The 16,981-nt window shown below is 47.0% G+C and overlaps 1 protein-coding gene across 3 annotated transcripts in view; it reads right to left on the reverse strand.

The window, feature by feature from the left end:
* The window catches only part of vps13b (vacuolar protein sorting 13 homolog B), a 328,377-nt gene that overhangs the window by 193,347 nt on the left and 118,049 nt on the right, over positions 1 to 16,981 (reverse strand). For all 3 annotated transcript variants that reach the window (XM_079746793.1, XM_079746792.1, XM_079746794.1), the window contains exons 20-21: positions 11,642 to 11,754; positions 9,572 to 9,716 (exon numbers count right to left, since the gene is read on the reverse strand). In XM_079746793.1, coding sequence (XP_079602919.1) covers positions 9,572 to 9,716; positions 11,642 to 11,754 — 258 coding nt within the window. The remainder of the gene's footprint in view (positions 1 to 9,571; positions 9,717 to 11,641; positions 11,755 to 16,981) is intronic.

Genomic DNA, 16,981 nt, shown 5'->3' on the forward strand with positions numbered 1-16,981 from the left:
ATGAGCCCAATCCCTTGGACCCAATGCGTAACCTTAACCTTATGTTAAGACTTTGAATTTGGGGACAAGCCAGAAAGTTGAAGCCCCATTGGAGCAAGAGAACCCGTTGGGCCAATCATAGCGCTTCGCTCTGGGCTGTGCATTGGTATGTATCTTTGGGTTTTTAAAGACCCTTCCCGGGCACTGATGTTAATCCCAGGTTCCTTATTTGGAATGAAACTGCCACATCTTGTTATTTTGAATGGAAGGGCCATCATTTGTTACAGAGGGAAAGGTGCTCATGCATTTAAAGACTCAAGGTAGGAATGTGGTGCCATTACTGCCTTGGTGGTGAGAGAGCGAGAGTGAGACAGCACGCAAGAGAGAGGGATGGGGAAGTACAAACTGGTAATGAGAAAGACAGAGGGGAACAAGGGTGCTCAAACATTAGGAGAATTGCAGCCTAACAAGTCCAGGGAGACCTCTTATAGAGAGGGGATATTCCCACTACCATGTCAGTTTGTGTGCTTCTAATCCTCCCCTCATGGGCCACTAGGCCAGACAGGCCTTGCTCTACACACACCTGTCCCTTCCTTTGTTTCCCCCCCCCCATCTCTCTTCTGTCAGTCATTCGTCATCGCTATCTTATCTCTCCTTTTCCCCCCTTATTGGTCTTTTGTAGGACTCACTCCTATTCACATTTGGTTGTACTGAAGGAGACCATTTGCACACTTTAACAGCTGCAACCGTCACATCTCACTAACAGGGAAAGCCTTTGACGTCTTTGAAGTCAGTGTGAGCGAAAACATAAAATAGTCGAAAAAAGGTGTGCGCGGCGACTAAAGGCCTTGGACGACGAGCAAATCAGCATCGCCACACTGGAGAGAGTCGTACCCTACCGGGGTCACAGAGGCACACGTCTCTCGGGAAGTGTGAAAGGGTGGCAAGTGCACAAAGCCACACCATATGTATTACGACGCTCAGGACGGCGAATACTCCCACGCGTGAATGCTGATTTGCTCATGACACAAAGAAATACCACAAAAACAAAGAAACACAAGGAGAAAAGACAGATCACATCAAAGCAACACCAGCCGAGTTCTCCGCCGCCGGGGCTGAACGTTACTTGCGTCCAAAACAAGTACAGAGTGTCCCTGGGTCTTTCTGCGTAGAGGTTGGGCAACAAGACCATACGAAAACAGACTCATCACAGGGACCTCGGCATTTCCCATGCGGCCGGCCTTCTATCTCTCTGGTATGTTCTCTATTAAGAGTGGTTTACAGTGTGCTGAAGTGTTGTATACTCTGCTGCAGCTGCGTGCCGGGGCAGCGCCGGGGCCTGCTAATAACCAGCCCGCCTATTTGTTTTGGATGCACGTCGGTGTTTATTTAAATATTTATGCGATCCCATTTGTTATGCTGCCATGCAAAGCGCCGGCGGTGTGGCTGAGTTCGGACGAGTGTCTTCGCATCTTTGTTTTGATCTCCTGGATGCACACCCCTTCAGGCGTTCACCCCATCAGTGTATACACACAATGGTTTGAGGTGACCATTGTAAGGAAGCCCTCGCGGGCTCTCAAGGTATAGGTGGTTATTAGCAATGGTCACTGTTGTTAAAAACCAGCAGATGCCGGGAACAGAGGACTGGACAGTGAAAGACGAGGCCTGAAGCAAATGCGAGGACACACTGCTAGCGTCAACCAGCTTTTTGAAAAATAAGAAAAACATGGCTCCTCTCGATGACACTGCTGGTCCCTCCTGAGTCCCCCACTGATGAAATCATTCCCTAATCATGTTTCAAACACATGTGATCTTCAACAATCACGTCAATGTAGCTAATCCACAGTATATGTCTAAGGAACCTCATATTGAACTTGCGAGATGCTCTCACCTTGGCCTCCAGCAAACCACCGCCAATATCCACAAAAGTCTAACTCCTTATCCATGGTGAGAGCAAATGAGACATACGTGAAGACAAATAAAGGGCAAAGCCATAGCTGAATACAAATCGTTCCTTGGTCTCTGCTAAACATCAGCAAGGATTTGCCCGGACCCAGCGCTTTTTGGAGGGATTGGGGATATACTCTTCATTTACCAAGCACCCCCCTGACCCTCAAGACCACAACCGCACGCCTCAGGGGGGCCCTGCTATCTAACTATTCCTCACGGTTTTATTGTTTTCTTTTCTCCTGCTCCAACCTTCATTACCGTGGTGAATTATTGACTTTCCTAGTAAAAAAAATAGTATTTAAATAACTTTAGAATGAAAACATTATCCCTACTCGCCACAGGCCGCACCAGCCAATAAAAACAACCTGACTTCCATCAAGCTACTACGGCTGGGATTATGGTAATGTGTAACTGTAAATTTAGCCCAATGATTTTTCATCATTCCTGTAATACGTATGCCTCCGAACACATGAAGGACTTTTCCCCCGTCCATCTCTCTTTGTTATAAACCTTGTCTTTGTTCCTTTAGATCACACATCCGTTTTGGTCATCTCTGAGATGAGGGATTTTCCTGACAAAGTGAGTTTGAACTTAACCAAAGCCACCAGCTAAGGAAATCATTAGTGTACTTCATACAACATGTTCCATATCTGCAAAGTCCTCCACATTTGCTCTCCTCACTCTGTAACTATTCATCTCTCTATCACACATGCCCTGTCTCCTTCCATGCTTCCAAATAAACAGCACAAAATAGTTGTAATCCCATCATCCTTAGCACTAGGAGACAGGATCAAACAGTTTCCACCCTCCAACTCTAAGAGACTGCAGCTAGATCGGAGGATAGGTTTCTTCGCTCCAACCATGTTCCTGGTGTGCCAAAGGCTAATTTTAGGATTGAAAAGCAAAGCCAGTGAGATCACTACTCTGGTCCGGGCCGAGAACAATGAGAAGGGCTCGAGAGGCTCTCCATCAGAAACACGCCACGGCTGCCAACAAGAACATTCATTAGGGACAAATAAAGAAAATACTTAGAGGCTAGTTTTATGTGAACCAATTTGTGGTGTAATTGTGCGGGCGGACTGAAATTGACCTCAAGTTCGAGCAATGCATCTCCTTCCCAAAAAATATGAGCCTAGCTTCTCCTCGTGAAGGAGAATCGAACAGAAAAACAAAATGAAGCATTAACACATATAGGATGTTCCTAGGCAACATTCAAACAAACCGCTGCGGTAACAAAGAAATAGCGTACTAATGTTCAGCTTTAGAAAAAGATGAAATTTAAAACCATGTGCCTACCAATCATTTCCACCAGAATGTTTAGTTAGGACCATCACTGTGACCAGAGGCCCAGAAACACTAGTCAGTTGACCATTTGGAAAAAAGACACATGACAAAGAGCCAAAACCAGTCAGAATTGGAAAGAACAAAAGGGAACTCTTAAGTCTTTTAAGTATTTATAGGATTTGCATTAAAACCCATTTATCAGCAAAACAAAATCAAACCATAGTAGTAGGAAAATCAAAATAGACCAGATTGTAAGGAGAGTACATTAGAGATACATCATAAAATACTACTTTCTAACCAGGCCTGGTTGCTATGTGCATGTTAAAAATGTATAGTTAAGGATTTTTTCAAATGCGAAACTGGCTGTGACCAGTTCTCAAAGTCGGCCTGGTGTCTTACGAAGCATATAGGATGCATGTAAAATGTGCACTGACCAAAGGGAGAGTGGGAGAGACAGAGAATGTTAAAAGGGTTTGGTTGCCAAGAACTTGTCAGCTCTATATGGTTTCTCAGATCCTGGCTGGGCACCATCATCACAGCAACCGGTATGATATCACCTCACACTCACAGCATTCTGGGGAAGCCAGAATCTGCACTGAGCTGGTCGAATGTGTCTTCGTACATTTGCCTGCACATTAACAGGCACCTTCCAAGGGCCCAGAGGAAAATCCTAGCTTGATTACTATGAAACTGTAGCTAGGCTGAGTGTGGTAACAAAACAACATAACACTCAAAACTTTACATCATAAAAGTGCCAGGCATGTGCTCAAATGGCCAATTGGAAGCAGCAACGGTCTTGCTATTACAATTGTTCTGTGAAGCCTTTGAACTGCTCAAAGTTCTGAAAATGATTTTCTTTCAGAGAATTATGATTTACTCTGCTAATTCCCTGAGGTGATTTAGGCAGAGAACTCAATATCTACAGTGGAAAAAGTAGGATAATCAATGGGCACAGAAAAGCACTGCCATAGCCAATATATAATTGGGCGGAACAAAACACCACCCACATATCAATTTCCCACAACGATTCTGGCTTAACCTGTTAACTCAATGTTCTCTAATTGAATATTTTCATTTGTACTTCTTGAAAAATAGAAGCGTCCAAAACTAGCACAGACACAGGAATTGTTTGGAAACATTGAGCAGGGAATACTGATTATAGAGATTTTAGATTTGTGTCCGGCCTTGGTCAAAGTATAAGGGAAGCAATGTTTAGTGACATTAATACCCGATGAACTTCATGCACCCTATGAGTACAGGATGAAACTACATGACAATATTAGTGTTTGAATCCAAATGTGTTTGAATCCAAATGTGTTTGAATCCAAACAGCTCAAGATTACAGCCTGAATGCAAGATATCAACAACCACTATGATAGATCTAACGCTGCAGTACTTTAGTAGTTCAATAATTCCAGAGAGCCCTAGGAGATGTTCAATTCAAGGTCATGGTACGGCAGTCAACGCCGTTGGTGGCAGCCCATTCAGATGGGGCCGGCCCTATTCAAGTGGAGGCAAACACTGATGTTTATTTCGCAAGAGTGTTTTATGAATGGAGGATCAAACATGCACCTTGGCCACATCTCTCCTCCATTTAACCAAATAGATGTCTGGGGAAAGAAAGCAAGACGTCTGAAGCTGGAATCATCAAGTTCCTCGGAGTCCCTTGGGAAACGGTATGTTGGCAATTACCTCAAATCCAAAAATCACCCCGTCATGCTGTGTATCAGTAACTCAGAGTCGCTATAATTTTAAGCTCAATAGAGCTAGGGGAAAAAAAATAACAACGCAACCTCATGTCTTTCTCTTTAAAGGATCCAAAAAGCGGAGGGTTGGACCATTGCCACTCATTTCTCACAGCAACAAAAAAATAATCAGCACAATTATCAATTTGCATCAAAAACTTCTCTTTCAAAGCTCTCAAGATTACATCAAGATACACTGGTCATTTTTCTACTAGAGTCACATTAGGTCTAATGTACAGTAAATCATTACTGCCAATTGATTCAATCCCAGCTGAAAGGCTGGATCAGATGTCCTCAAGTAAACATGACACAATTACAAATACATCCAGAGGAATCCATCAGAAAAACAGCCAGGGCTAAATAGCTTCGGAAACTAAAGAACATCCCACCCAAAATCCCAACAAATGATCAAAAAATAAACCTTATAAAAGGCCAGCTAACCGTCAGCAGAGTACAAACACAAGAGGCAACCATGATTCACTCATATCAAAATAAGATTTATTTAAGAGCCAGGGCCAGTGAATCATTATTTTAGTTTTCATAATGGTAATCGCAAAAGAATCATTGCCTTTGATCAAACATTGCGTTCTAATTACACTATGTCCTTCCAAACACAATAGAGCATCATCTTGGAGGAAGCTTATTGAAACATAACATGTCTGATGTCAACAGCCTCTATCACAAAGTGATTGGAGGTTTAACAATGGGGAAGGACTCACCCCAAAAACAGAATATATATGTGGGCTGTATTCCCATGACCTGGAAGGGCATAAGATACCACATTTTTGTCATGAAGGATTTCAGGATGGTAATAAAGACATTATAAAGGTCTTCAAGCTAACATCATCTGTGGTAAATCAGCCATGCTAAACAAATATGAACTAACCTACGTCATTAAAACAGGATTATAATATGAACAAAAAACATTTGGCTCAGCCACCAAGCTCCTCCATCTACCTGATTCTCATAGGCCAGTTCTCCTTTAATAAACCGTGAATACTGTAGCGGGGTACGTGAGCACCAGGAAATATCCATCCACGCATATATTACCATGGATCATGTAACAAACCACAAGCTACGCATTTGAGAGAATATGATAAATTTACATTCCCGTAATTATACACCAATTAATCCCAGGAAGGATGGATTACCCAGAAAATCAGGTGGAGGGATGGAGTGTTTGGGAGGTGCATGTGGGGCTGACAGTTCACTCTACCTGAAGTATCGAGTATCCGCAATCAACAGGCAGCCCCGTAGGACGTGCAGACTTAATTTTTTATTCATAACTCCCACGCTGGGACGTCACATACTGTTCAGGGAAAATGAGAAACCGCATTCAGAGTGGGGGGCAGGGGGTCGCCGTATGACGGAGAAGGAAGGAGAAAGGAGAAGGACATCCAGTGCAGGGAATGGAAGATCGTAGCGCCGCCTCTGCGGTTCAACATTAGTCCATCATGTGTGCACAGGCTCTAACAGTAATTACAAAAACAAGGCGCTATGGACGCCCACGTGGTCTACTGATTCCGATCGCTACCCGGAAACAATCTGCCATTCCTGGACACATGGTCAATTTTCCGAAGAAGGTATGACGATAATTGAATGACCCGAAGTCGACATGTGTTCTGTTTGGCTCTGTTGTCTCCGTCAATTGTGTTTTAATTGCTGTAGAATTTCCAAACCAACACCTAGATACCGAACGATTGTTTTCTCTTAACCAGGGAAATATTTGGAGTAAGCAGAGAGTTTAAGCAACGATTCAGTATGTTTTTTATGCACTAATGCAAACCACTAATGAGACACCGTGTACAAACAGGTCCGCCGCTAAACATCCCATTACACAACCGACTTGAGGCCAGATGCGCTGGCCCACTTAGCAGTCTCCAACGTTTAACGTGTATGCTTCTGTCCTTGTCTGTGTTTGTGTGTTATCGGCTTAAAGCAGATCTTGGGCTGGATTACGTAGGACATTATATCATAATATAATGAGATACGAAGCGTGCAGGATCACGCATGTTGTCGGACTTAGCGAACAATAATTACTTTCCGTTGTTAGGCCGACTTCCTGCACTTTATGGCACTGTAAGCCTCAGTTCACTTGCTTATGCTCCAGCTCCAAACAAAGCCGAACGGTCTGTGACGCCAATTTTAATCACGCAGACGTTCCCATGTATGGGACCAACTAAAACAATGACTCAATGGTGTAAGTGAAGGGCAAATACAAAAAAAGTCAATACATACAATGTAGGTTACCGCATTACAATTGTGTGGGTTTGAATATTACCTTCAAGCATGCACCTACATACACACTGTGACAATGTCAGTCATTTTTTAAAGGTTTGTCAAATGAAGTGGTTTGTTGATGAGGGACAAATGCATAGGTTACCTTCTCATTGACGTACAGCCTGACATAAAGGCAGTGAGATGGTGATGTAGCACAGAGCAGATCTGTAGCGAACAGGTGTGACACCGTGGCGATTGACATCCAGAGTGTACTTCAATAATGTTCAGTCATTTTTGTTTAATTGTTGCTGCCGACTAAAGTTAGTTGGCGTGTGTGTGGGTGTGTGCGTGCATGCATGTGTAGGCGTGCAGATGTTGGTGAGTTTCAGTGTGTGTGTGTGTGTACATCCTGTTTGAGCCAATGGAACTGTTGGATCTTTGGATCTTTGATGAGGAACTTTGCTGTTGAGATGTGAGTAAGCAGGGAAACCACGTGATGGAAAAGCCATTAGAGTGCGTTAGGTGAACAAATATTAAGAAAACAGAGAGAAGGAGAAGGGGGTCAATCTGACCCCTTTCAAAAAACCCTGCTAGGAAAGAAGCCCGATGCCTTAATTAGCTCTGAAAATGTCCCCGGCGCCGTTCTCCCATAAAGACACTAGAGACGCAGTGGGGGGACCGCTGCACACATGCAGAGCTATTTACGGCCACACCGATGACCTCAGTCATCGGGAGGAGTCATCATTCCGGTCGGGAACAAACACAGAGATACTTAGTGTGGAGGAAAGACTTGGGAAGAAGAAGGCAATCACTTGCCTGTTTCCTCTGCCTCTATCGCAATGGCGCCTTGGCGGTAAGCGTTTCAACCGCTTAAGTGTTTAGAGGACCCCGAGTATAAACATGCTGAGACCCAAGTGAGGTCGGGGGCCGCCTATTTACAAAGCACTGGAACTAATTCACTTTCCCAGCAGGACGCCAGCCGACTTATTCCGTTGGATCACATTAATTAAATATCAATTTGGGAAACTCGAGAGGGAGAGGTGGGCTATTACGTTTTTAACTAATACTGGGCTCAGAGCATTCAATAAAAGCCATCCCTGCGGCATGAGAATGCCTGTGCAGTGTCACAAACAGCCCCTAAACACAGGGGCTTGGGGCAGGCACCCCAGGTAAGACTGGGAGAACGGGATGGAGCGCATGTACCTGAGTGAACAATGCAATGTTGTGTGTGCAGATGTGTACATATGTCTATATGTATTGATGTATATGTATGCGTGTGTGATTATGTATGTGTACTTGTGTGTATGTGTGAGTGTACATGTGTTTACATGTAAGTGTGTGCGTGGATTTGTGTATATGAGAACGGTCCCCATATACGGTGAAACCCAGGTCAAATAGATGACTCATACCGATGACACAAGCTGTCACATATACAATATGTTTAAAAAGTGCTCCGCGCTACACAGGATCCCCATCCCCTCCCCTCTCCTCCGTCCAGTCCCTCCGCCACCACCACTCAGAGCCTCAGAAGCTGTGGGACCGCACTGGCGTCTATGGTTCTACACAGCTTGCTCATGGCCATTCCACCGCACCGCACAGGCGGTCCCACGCTAGCCTCTGTCTGAGACTGCATTAGTCCCCTCTTCATCTCTGTCCTCCTTTTCTCTGTTTCTCCACTCTGCCGATCCTGGGAGCATTTACAGTCTCCTCCATAATGCGACCAACTGGGGGGGGGGGTTAATAGTAATGCATGGGATCTGAGGAAGTCCAACATTCCATGGTGTGCAGTGGACAGTGTGTGTGCTCGTGTGTGTGTGTGTGCATGTGTGTGCGTGAGAGTGTATGTGAATGTGTGTGTGTCTGTGTGCATGTGTGTGTGTGCTGTGCAGTTAGGGTATGGTTGGTGGCAGCAGTAAAAGTGGAAAAGTAACGAGGAGTTGGGTTCAGGACAGCGGATGCTCTGGGCCTGACAGAGCAGAGAGAGCCCTAGCATGGTAGCCAGGAGCAGAGGGTGAGAGACAGGGAGAGGTAGAGAGAGAGACTCATGGAGATGCTCCGTCCCTGTAGCAGCGGGGGCCATTCAAGTGCCAGCCCACCACAGTGTGTTGAGCAACAGCATGGTGCCAACACATAATTACATGGTACCAACACTGGGCTGCTATTACCTCGCCAATGAATGTATGTGGATTTTATTAGTGTCAGAAAAAAGACAAAGTGTCCCTTGTTTACGTTATGGATTAGCTTGTATAAATTCCGGCACATTGGTTACTTTTTATACAACTTTTGAGACAGGGCTATTAATTCACACTTAATCGTCTTTCCTAAACGGAGAGATTTATAGTATACTGTGCGTGTGCCATTGTTAATATAACAGTTAATGTCTGAAATCCTACCTGTTACGGTCTTGGTTTTGACCGGGCTGCTGGCGTAATCGGACGCCTGATTGGAGGGCTGTTTGGCCAGTGGCGTGCTACCCACAGACACCTCATCCTCTCTCCGTTTGGCCAGGGGCATCGCCATAGCAACCGCTGCCGGAGCCTGTGAAAACATTGAGCCATGAGGTCATGGGAAATGTATTCTAAGTCAAAGGATGTTAAAAAGAAGAACAAATGTGTAGAATCAATTCGTTTTTTTTCTGTGGTGGCTTTCAAAGAGATATATTGCTTGTATCACCTTGTTTTTATTATAACACTGCTTATATTGTTGTATACTGTTATAGTAGGTAAAAAACATTCATTTATCGGCTGCCAATCGAGAGGGTTAACGGTCATCGAAGAAGAGATGGGAAGTAGGAGAGTAGAGACACAAACACACACACACCCTGACATCGAGGAAAGAAGTACAAATACATAAGCAGCCGCATAATGAATAAAAGCTGGCCTTAGCGCATGCAAATCCACATACACACACACACACACCCACGCGTTCTGTGTGCAGCCATTAAGGAGGCTCAGGAACCAGAGGGCCGAAGGGATCGTCTGAGAGGAGGAAAACCCCTGAGGATTAGCCAGCGGCCGCATGGTGGCCGCGATGCGGTCGCTTACAGCTGGCGGCCGGCGACCTCCTGCAGGCAGCGTAAACAAACACGCTGAGCCTTCACGGTACCCTTTGTTTAGTGCACCTCGTGTTTTTCTGTCTGAGAAAACCACTGATTTTCAATGACCTAGAAGCTGGGTTGTTTTGGGATTAAACACAGGACGTGTCCGATCGCACCGGTTTCCAAAAGCTACTGGATGTGTTATGAAGCCAAAGCGTTTCCAAATCCTCCCCACCAGAGCCACAGTAAATAAATTACACAAGAGCCAGGGTTTTCTTTCCATTATTATTTTTTTTTCATCCCCTTAGATTGGCTTTCAAAATCAAACTGGGTACTTTTGTTTAGTTGCTCCAAAAAAAAAGGAATAGGAAAAGTGTAATTGGAAATGACACGTAAGCAACCCGACGGATGCATATAGTCCAGGGCATCTGAGCACTATACGGTGCCAAGATGCACGGAGTAGCTTAACATGCTCGCACATGAGTTGTGATGCACGTATCAGTATGTGACTGAACTGCAAATAGGAACTCATTAAATTATGTACATTACACACATGGCTAGCAAGAACACTGAAATGTAAAGACATTCAATGCGAGCCGTTTGATGATTCAAGTGTTTCTAGGGCGGGGAAAACATGAAACGGAAAAACATGAACATTTGTGATGATATATTATATTTCCGATGAGGAACACGCTGGAAAATAATGCGCCGTGCCATATTTAATACTCCTGCTGAAAGCAGGTACCTTCACAAATGACCATCATTCATTCAGTATGGGTGACATAATGTAAGCTAACCCTCTTACAGTGTGAACGTAAACATGCACACACACTTCACCCCTCTCTTTCCCCGTTCTCATGTGTACCACAGGTGAAGTCTCTTTTCTACTGTCCTTCACTGGCTGCTGATTAGCCTTCAGCTGAAGGCCTGAAGTCCTCCACAAACAACCCTGACAGATGGGTCAGCGGGCCCACACACACACACAAATTACAAGCAGCCCTGTGTTAGAGTAGGTCACATTATCACACACACTCAGCGCCCAAACAGGCATGTGCCAGTGTCACAGCTGAGACGGGAACCAGCCCCGTGCAGGCAGCGCTTCGACTCGTACCATGTGTTTACAGAGAACACCATGACCCCGAGGCAGCACAGCCAGGGGTCAGGGCTGACGCAACACACACACACACACACACAATTCAACCACTGCAATTAACTGACACACACTGAACACATAAATGTGCAAAGGTTGTAAAAATGTTTCATTTAGACAGAGAGAAACAGGGAAGGAGAGAGAGAGGGAAAGATGAGGTACTGATGTTGTTGAAGTGAATCCCAGAGAACAGAGGGTGAGAGACCTATACAAATAAAGAAAGAGAGATAGAACTGTGGTACTGTGTACGGTGTATTATGGAAGGGCTCATGGTACCTGCTGCTGCTGCTGTCTGCTGCCTGTTCGGTGAGGCTGGTGGAGCAGCCAGGTACACACCACGGGGTCCACGTTGGCCGCGATGCCCTGCACACTGACCAGCAGCACAGCACCTGGAGAGGGAAAGGGACATTGTAGTTCATGTATGTTTTCATGACAATAAAGCCCTTCGAATTCAGAGAGGGAGAGAGACAGAGAGAGAGAGAGAGAGAGAGAGAGAGAATAATTCAATTATGGAGTTCTGTAGATAAAAAAAAGTTGAAAAAGAAAAACTAAAATAAAGTAAACACTGTAAACCAGAAAGCTGCACATAAACATCTTGGCCTCTGAAACGCATGTCAACAACGGTCTATTGTAAATCCGGCTAAACGAAGCCCACAGCGCTGTCCACATTGATCATCTCTCGCCCCGCTGAGGCTGCTGCCGCCCATCCCTCGTCTTATTTCTCCCAGGCTAAAGTTTGGGAGCTCTCCCAAACAAAACGGCAAACCTTGGCAGCGTCCCCCGCGGGAGATACTACAGCCACTGACAAAATCAACATCACTGCTAGCAAACAAGGACGTCTTTGTGGGAGACGGCGTCTCGGCGAGGATGCTTTGTCAATATCAGCCTGTGCTGCTCTTGAATCCGGAGGAATTTGGACGGAGACGTATGCATTAAGTCATGTGGAAACTATGCAAAGCCCCCTCTGCAACACAACGTTGCTCCGATTGCCGCACCCGAGCGCCAGTGATGATAGCGGCCGCGTTTGGAGGAAGATGAGACGGAGAGACTAAAGGACAAACGATACCGATCGCTGCAATCAGCGTCGGCGAATCACAGCGAAGTGAAAGTGACTTCGGACAAATCTGAGAGGATTTGGTGTCATGGCCATCTCCTTTCACCACAAACCACCCCGTTCCACCTACCAGCCCCCCCCCCCCCCCCCCCATACCCTCCCCATACGTTTACACTGCTTAACAACATGAATGTCGGTAGGAGAGGGGCGAAGGGAGCTGTGGGGATGGGAGGAGGGGGGGGGGGGGGGGGGGGGGCAGCGAGAGAAGCTGGGTGGGGAGGGAGAGAGAGAGTGTGGCAGCGGGAGGGTGGTGGTGGGTGAGGGGATGAGAGAGGGGGGTAGTGGCAGGGGGGGAGGGAGGAGTGGTGAGGAGCGAGAGGGTGGTGGTTGAGGGGAGGAGAGAGACAGGGGCAGTGAGAGAGTGGTGAGTGAGGGAGGGAAAGAGAGAGGGGGGGTGGGGGGGTACACAGTTTGTTTCAATTGTGCCGCGTCAAGGCGACTGTGTCGCGCCGGGGCCAAAAACAACATTTTCTTTTGATAAATGTCTATGAAACCGGAGATCTTCTCCAGGGTTTTGGTTTACTCTTAAATAATAATCTTCACCAACATTGAGCGAGGGGCCTGAGGTAATGCGTTCGGATCCTATCAATAATGACTCCCATGCCTGGAGGATTAGCGGCGGGGTCCCTGGCGTAAGAGGACATCTCGGCTCTGCCGCGCTTCACAGCCGTTTAATGGTGAGGGTGGAGAGGGTGGCGGCCTGGTGTACAGATCTGGAGGGGTGTTGGAGGAGGGATGGAGGGGGGGGTTGTTGGATGGAGGCCTGGCTCATCTGTTTCAAAGCCTTGAGGCAGAGAGGAGGCAGCGCAGTGTGTGTGTGTGTGTGTGTGTGTGTGTGTGTGTGTGTGTGTGTGTGTGTGTGTGTGTTCGTAACTCCCGACAGGAACTGATTGCTCATTGTTTTGCTAAACAGTCCAGTACCTTAACGGCATTGACAACCCCCCACCCCTCTTTCCATCACATGATCCCTTTGTTGAGAAATCTTAATCTTCACACACACACCCTGGCTCTTCATTTTTGTGAATCACGCTTATAATATATCCATTATTTGATTAATTCGACCCTGTTCCTTGTCCTCACCACTTGGAAACATCATGGATTATTTCCCATGATGCATAAACTTCCGTCACTTTCTCCAACGTGGACAACTTCATGTACATGCCTGAAATCCAAACTGACAACAGGTAGATAACACCTATCACAGTCACTGATGCATTTGGGTTAAAAAAGCTTTTTTTTTTTAAATGGCAAAGGACATCAGATCATCCAAGTAAATAGGTATTCCTTTGATCCTAGGCACTTCCTAGCCTCTCTCAATGTACTATCCACATCTTTATTCTCCTTTGTGCTCTACTGTAGGGGAGGTCGTCCATCTCTACCTCCCGCATGACAAATCCTAACATGTCCTCATGCTGGTCTATCTGCACCCCTGACCTCCTCTTCTGTCCCTGTCGTACACCCCCTCGCCCCAGAGACAGGAGAAGTGTATTTGGGGTTTGAAACCTCAACTCTGCGGTTGAGCTGCACAGCCGCAGAGTGGCTGAGTAACAGGCCCTGGCTGTGTCAGGGACTCACTGTGGGCTGGGCTTTAAGTGGTTCCACCAGAACCCTGAGCAGCCCTGACTGGTACCTCCTCGCCCGGACCATGGCGATTGGCGCGAGTACATAGCGGCCGTGTCGTGGAGGTTCCTTTTAATCACTCGTTCTCCCACTACCTCCCTCACCAAATGCATAAGTGGTCTCACCAGAGCCCTGGGGAGCCCCGACTGGTACCCTCGCCCGGACCACGGCGATTGGCGCTCTCTCTCTCTCTCTCTCCCTCCCTCTATATCTCTCTCTCTCTCTCTCTGTGGTCCATTCAGCCTGGATGAGTCACGGCCTAACATGCCGGCGTTGTTCCCCTTACGGGGTGCTTTATCCAGGGAGTTATTACCGAGGTAAATGAGTGAAGGAAAACAATACATAAAACGCATAATTGCAACTAACTATTGGGTTTGGAAGCTGCCGGGCTGCGGTCTTCAAATAGTATCAGCAGCATGTGTCGCGGGCTAACCTCTGCTGTGCTCTCTACACTGCGCAGCCAGCAGATAGCCAAAGACAAGCAGGCGAATGGAGCTTTAGGGGCTGATGTGGCAGGCTTGAGTAGCTGCGCTGTGTTTTGGCTGTCCTGCCAGCTCCTTTCATATCCCGAGGTGAGGTGTTTTTCTCCCCCCCTGTCAGACGAACATTACCATGCTGACAGATACCGAACGGCACTTGAAATCGCTACGCAAAATATATATTTTCTTACTTCTGTAAGGGGCCGACGGGGCGTGCCTCATTCTGTCTCTCGCACCCCCCTCCCCCCCTCCACAGCGCTCTGGCTAAATGATCACTCTGGGGTCGTTCAGATTCTCAGTCTCCAGAAAGGGAAATAAGCGCCTGTCAACCATGCTGCATTGTGTGCTTAACGGTTATATTCTGCGTCGTTTTGATAGTATTTTTTTTTCTTTTCCGTGGTAATGCAACCGGTGTCGTTGTTTGATCTGGTTGTTGATGCTCTCTCTCTCTCTCTCTCTCTCTCTCTCTCTCTCTCTCGTGCCAGTCGTATGACAGGCGGTCCGGCCGAGCCCACCGCGACCCTGGGAGCGTGCTCAGTGTTGTCCTTCTGCTGTCTACCAGGGTGGTACAGAGGTATGCGGCGGTAATTACACACAAGTGATGACAACGATAACAGAGGTGTTTTTCTTGCTTCCTAAGTAATTCCCTCAAACTCGCCACACACACACACACACACACACACACACACACACACACACACACACACACACACACAAACAAAATAGACCTAACACAACCCAGAAGGACGCACTACCTTCCTGCCACACACACAACTTTACTGGCCCACAGTGGACCTATTAATGTCAGAGCTGTATTTTCGCCGTGTTTTCCTTTGCGACTGAGGACCGGGAACCTTCAAAGAGAACAGAGAGACCGCCGGTGTTGTTTTATGGTTGCCTTACATCAGGCAGCCCTGAGCAGTCTGCAGCTCTACAGGCAGAGGACAGGCCAGACAGACACAACGTCTAGCGTGACCACACACACACACACACACACACACACACACACACACACACACACACACACACACACACACACACACACACACACACACACACAAACACACACACACAGGGTTAAACTGCAGCCCCAACTGTAGTTCAACTCCACGTCAATCTCCTCATACGCCTGACCGACGTGCTGCCATGATGTTAAACGTTTTGTTTCGTTTCTCTGTCTTTGTTTGAGTCTTCTGGTTGAGATCATTTCAGGCTCAGCATGGCGGACAGAAAGATGTTTTTCTGGAACACATGCAAACAAATAAATGTGACCACTCTTCTGGAGACACTTTGGGCATGAAACTCTAGAAAGAGAGAGAGAGAGCGAGGGTGGGGGAGGCCAGCTCACTGTCCCAGAGGTGAACGCCGTAACACTGATTAGGCTGATGCAGGGGGGCCTGACCCAGCGGCCTCAAGGTCGTGACCCCCAGCCCCCCGCCCCCCAAGACGAAAATTAAGAAGAGGGAGGTGGGGGTCAATTAGCATACGATCCCCTGACCCTGACTCTTCCCCCCCCCCGCAGGTAGAGGGATCCAGGGTGCTAGTGGGGATTCTAAGGGGGTTGTATTTGCACTCCAGCCAAAACAATCCCTCCCCCACCCCCACCCCCACCCCCACCTCCATCACCACCACCCCACCCATGCCTGCCAGCCCCCCCATCGCCAGAATCACTTCATTGTTGTCCGAGGGGGTTTGGGGGTGGGGGGGTGTCAGGAGCCTGCGCCCAGCTCCTCCAAGTGAAAATAAATAAATAATTCTGGGCGCTGCAGAGGCGCGTCAGCCATATGACTTGTGACAGGTTTGGTTAATTCCGAAGCCAAGTAGCTAAACAAAACATTACGGCAGTCCACGGCCCTGCACGCCTTTAATTGCTTTTCCGATGAGCTCATGACTTGAAGGTGTCCTGGACCGGGCCGCACACTCCGACAGGTGCTCTGCTGCACGTGTGTGTCTGTGTGTGTGTCTGTGTGTCCGTGTTTATGTGTCTGTGTTTGTGGTTATGAGAGGGGGAAGGAGAGAAAGAAAATCTGTGGAGATCAAATGAAAGGGTTTCAGCTGTGTGTCTGTGTGAGGGAACTGGGTGTAGGATGTGTGCCGAGTTGTGTCGTACTTATGTGACTATGTGTGTGTGTGTGCATGTGCGTGCGTGCGTAAGGGGAAAGAGAGATGATGTTTGTATATTATCCGCCAAGATGTAAGCGTGCAGATGCATGTGCAAGATGGTCACACAAGGAAACATGAAACACGTAAAGATTTCCGATCTCTGAAACTATTTTATGCATACGCCCATATTTGTACATGTACACACAAGACGTGTGTGTGTGTGTGTGTGTGTGTGTGTGTGTGTGTGTGTGTGTGTGTGTGTGTGTGTGTGTGTGTGTGTGTGTGTGTGTGTGTGTGTGT

Source organism: Pollachius pollachius (assembly GCF_949987615.1).
Source record: "Pollachius pollachius genome assembly, chromosome: 1".
Taxonomy (NCBI): Eukaryota; Metazoa; Chordata; class Actinopteri; order Gadiformes; family Gadidae; genus Pollachius; species Pollachius pollachius.